We start from the raw sequence: 2,224 nt of genomic DNA on the forward strand, positions 1-2,224 counted from the left end.
GTACGGCGCGCTACACCGAAACAGTGCACGGTGCACGCAACCGATCGCAACGGTCGCATCAACGCCTTATTGTAACCTGCGTTCTTGGCTGGTGCTTTCGACGAAAAAACTTGGTTCAAAACAGAGTATTTATATAGTATTTATAATTTATTAACATGCACACTTTTAATTATTGAGATCAAATGATATTATACAATATAATAATATTATACAACATGATATAAGCGTATAATTAGAATTGATTTTAATAATGATATTGCGTGTGGTATTTTTCAAAACATGGTGTTGCGCATAGGCCAACATTACAAATCTTACATTCATATCGCGATTCCCTCCTCTTATCATTTTTAGTGCAAACTACACACTTTCGCAACGGGTTCTTACGTTTTGTTGAGTCATTTGTGTACAGCGACATGAAGTGCCTTCCAGTCAAGCGAAGCGGATTCGTTTGTCCTGATTTCTTTTCGATATTTTTCTTATAATTTGATAAATAATGATGTAAAAGTTGCCGAATTAACTCCAGATGAAATTTTGCCATAGAGATTTGTTTGCTGGTTTTTAATTTGTACAGGCAAAAAGCGTTCCAAACGCACATGTCGATTAAATGGAAGAAATATTTTTTATACCACTTCATGGATTTGCGTTGGGAGTGTATGGTGCTAATAACCATATCTGTTTTATCTACACTTCCCATCAAACGATTGTAGTCGACAACACACTTTGGTTTCTTTATCATTTCTTGCGTTCGGTAATGAAGTTTTGTATTAACAAATTCATGATTGTGGCAAGAAGATAGCATATATACTTCCCTCTTGTCACACCATTTCATTGCTAGTAAATGCTTAGAAGAACGGAAACTCGCTTCACCAGTATTTAATTTATCCTGGAAAATCGGCATGCCTTTTCGTCTTTTTCGGACAGTTCCACATGCGTTAGTTGCGTTTTTATGTAAAAGAGTGAAAAGTGCCGGGCTAGTATACCAATTATCCACGTATAATGTGTGGCCTTTACCTAAGTAAGGTTTTAATAATTCCATGACTATATTGCCTGATTTTCCGATAAATTCATTTTCAAAGTTTACTATAGTCAGTGATCCATTATAAATAATAAAATCTTGCACAAACCCAGAATGGGTATCACATAAAATGAAGGATTTAATTCCAAATCTATTTCTCTTGGAAGGAATGTATTGCTTAAACGATAATCTGCCTTTGTAAAGAAGTAGACTTTCATCAATACAAAGGTTTTCGAATGGATAAAACGCCTGCTGAAAACTTTGTCGGAGCTTATCGCATATTTCCCGTATTTTATACAATTTATCAGTATCCGCAGTTACATTATTCGTGTTAAAATGTAAGATTTTTAACAAATATAGAAATCTATCCCTACTCATAACTTCGCCAAAAATGTTGCTCTTCANCAATGTGTCGTTAGACCAGTACTCAGAATATGTCAGTTTTTTATTTCGCGACATTAATAATTTGACGGCGAGAAAGCAATACATCTCAGGGACAGAAGTGCTTTGATAATTTACGTTAGTAGTATTCTCATCAAGGTTATTCCGATAATCGTGTGTTGTGCTGACAATGAAATTTATAAAGTTTTCAGAACAAAATAATTGAAAAAACTCTAAAATCGATGCTGAATAACTAATCGATGCTTTTATTCCCGAATGTTTGGAACTAAACTTATGAATAGTTGGCCGGAATAATTCTTTCGTCCATGTAATTTCTGTGAGATTTCTACCAGATTCTGTTGAAGTATCTTCTTCGTGTTCAGACGTGCTGGATATGATTTGCCGAAATCTTTTACAATTTTGGGTGCATCTTTCCCGTATCAAATTTAAATTTATTTGCTCATCTTCTGACAGATCCAAAAAATTCTGATTTGTGTCAATTCGTCTTTTTCTGTTATTCGACATCTTTTTGAGGGGCGGATAAAATCTGTTTATAAATAATTAATCTCAACAGAGCTACCCAAATTTGACAAACAATAAAACATACCTTTTTATTCCCGAATGTTTGGAACTAAACTGTTCTTGGAAGAAAACTTAAATTTACTATATTCCTGCAGTAAGCATTAACGTAATTCGCACAGACCGTTCGAGCCGGTATCGTAAGACTGATGATCGAGGCATTTGGTTTATTATTGAAGCCCGTAAAAAACAAATGATGCAAAACAAAAGACTCACGCGGCATGTCCAGAGTGAGATACTCTGTGCATA

At 34.8% G+C, this 2,224-nt stretch overlaps 1 protein-coding gene across 1 annotated transcript; it reads right to left on the reverse strand.

Annotated features, from left to right (window-relative positions):
- Window positions 1–384: 384 nt before the first annotated feature.
- Window positions 385–1,921, reverse strand: LOC109863455 (piggyBac transposable element-derived protein 4-like; the record flags this gene model as incomplete). The annotated part of the gene is made up of 1 exon (XM_020443725.1): window positions 385–1,921. A coding segment is annotated over exon 1 (1,537 nt), but the record flags the coding sequence as incomplete, so codon positions are not given.
- Window positions 1,922–2,224: the final 303 nt, after the last annotated feature.

This window comes from Pseudomyrmex gracilis, unplaced genomic scaffold, assembly GCF_002006095.1.
Source record: "Pseudomyrmex gracilis isolate BER0280 unplaced genomic scaffold, ASM200609v1 scaffold_5085, whole genome shotgun sequence".
Taxonomy (NCBI): domain Eukaryota; kingdom Metazoa; phylum Arthropoda; class Insecta; order Hymenoptera; family Formicidae; genus Pseudomyrmex; species Pseudomyrmex gracilis.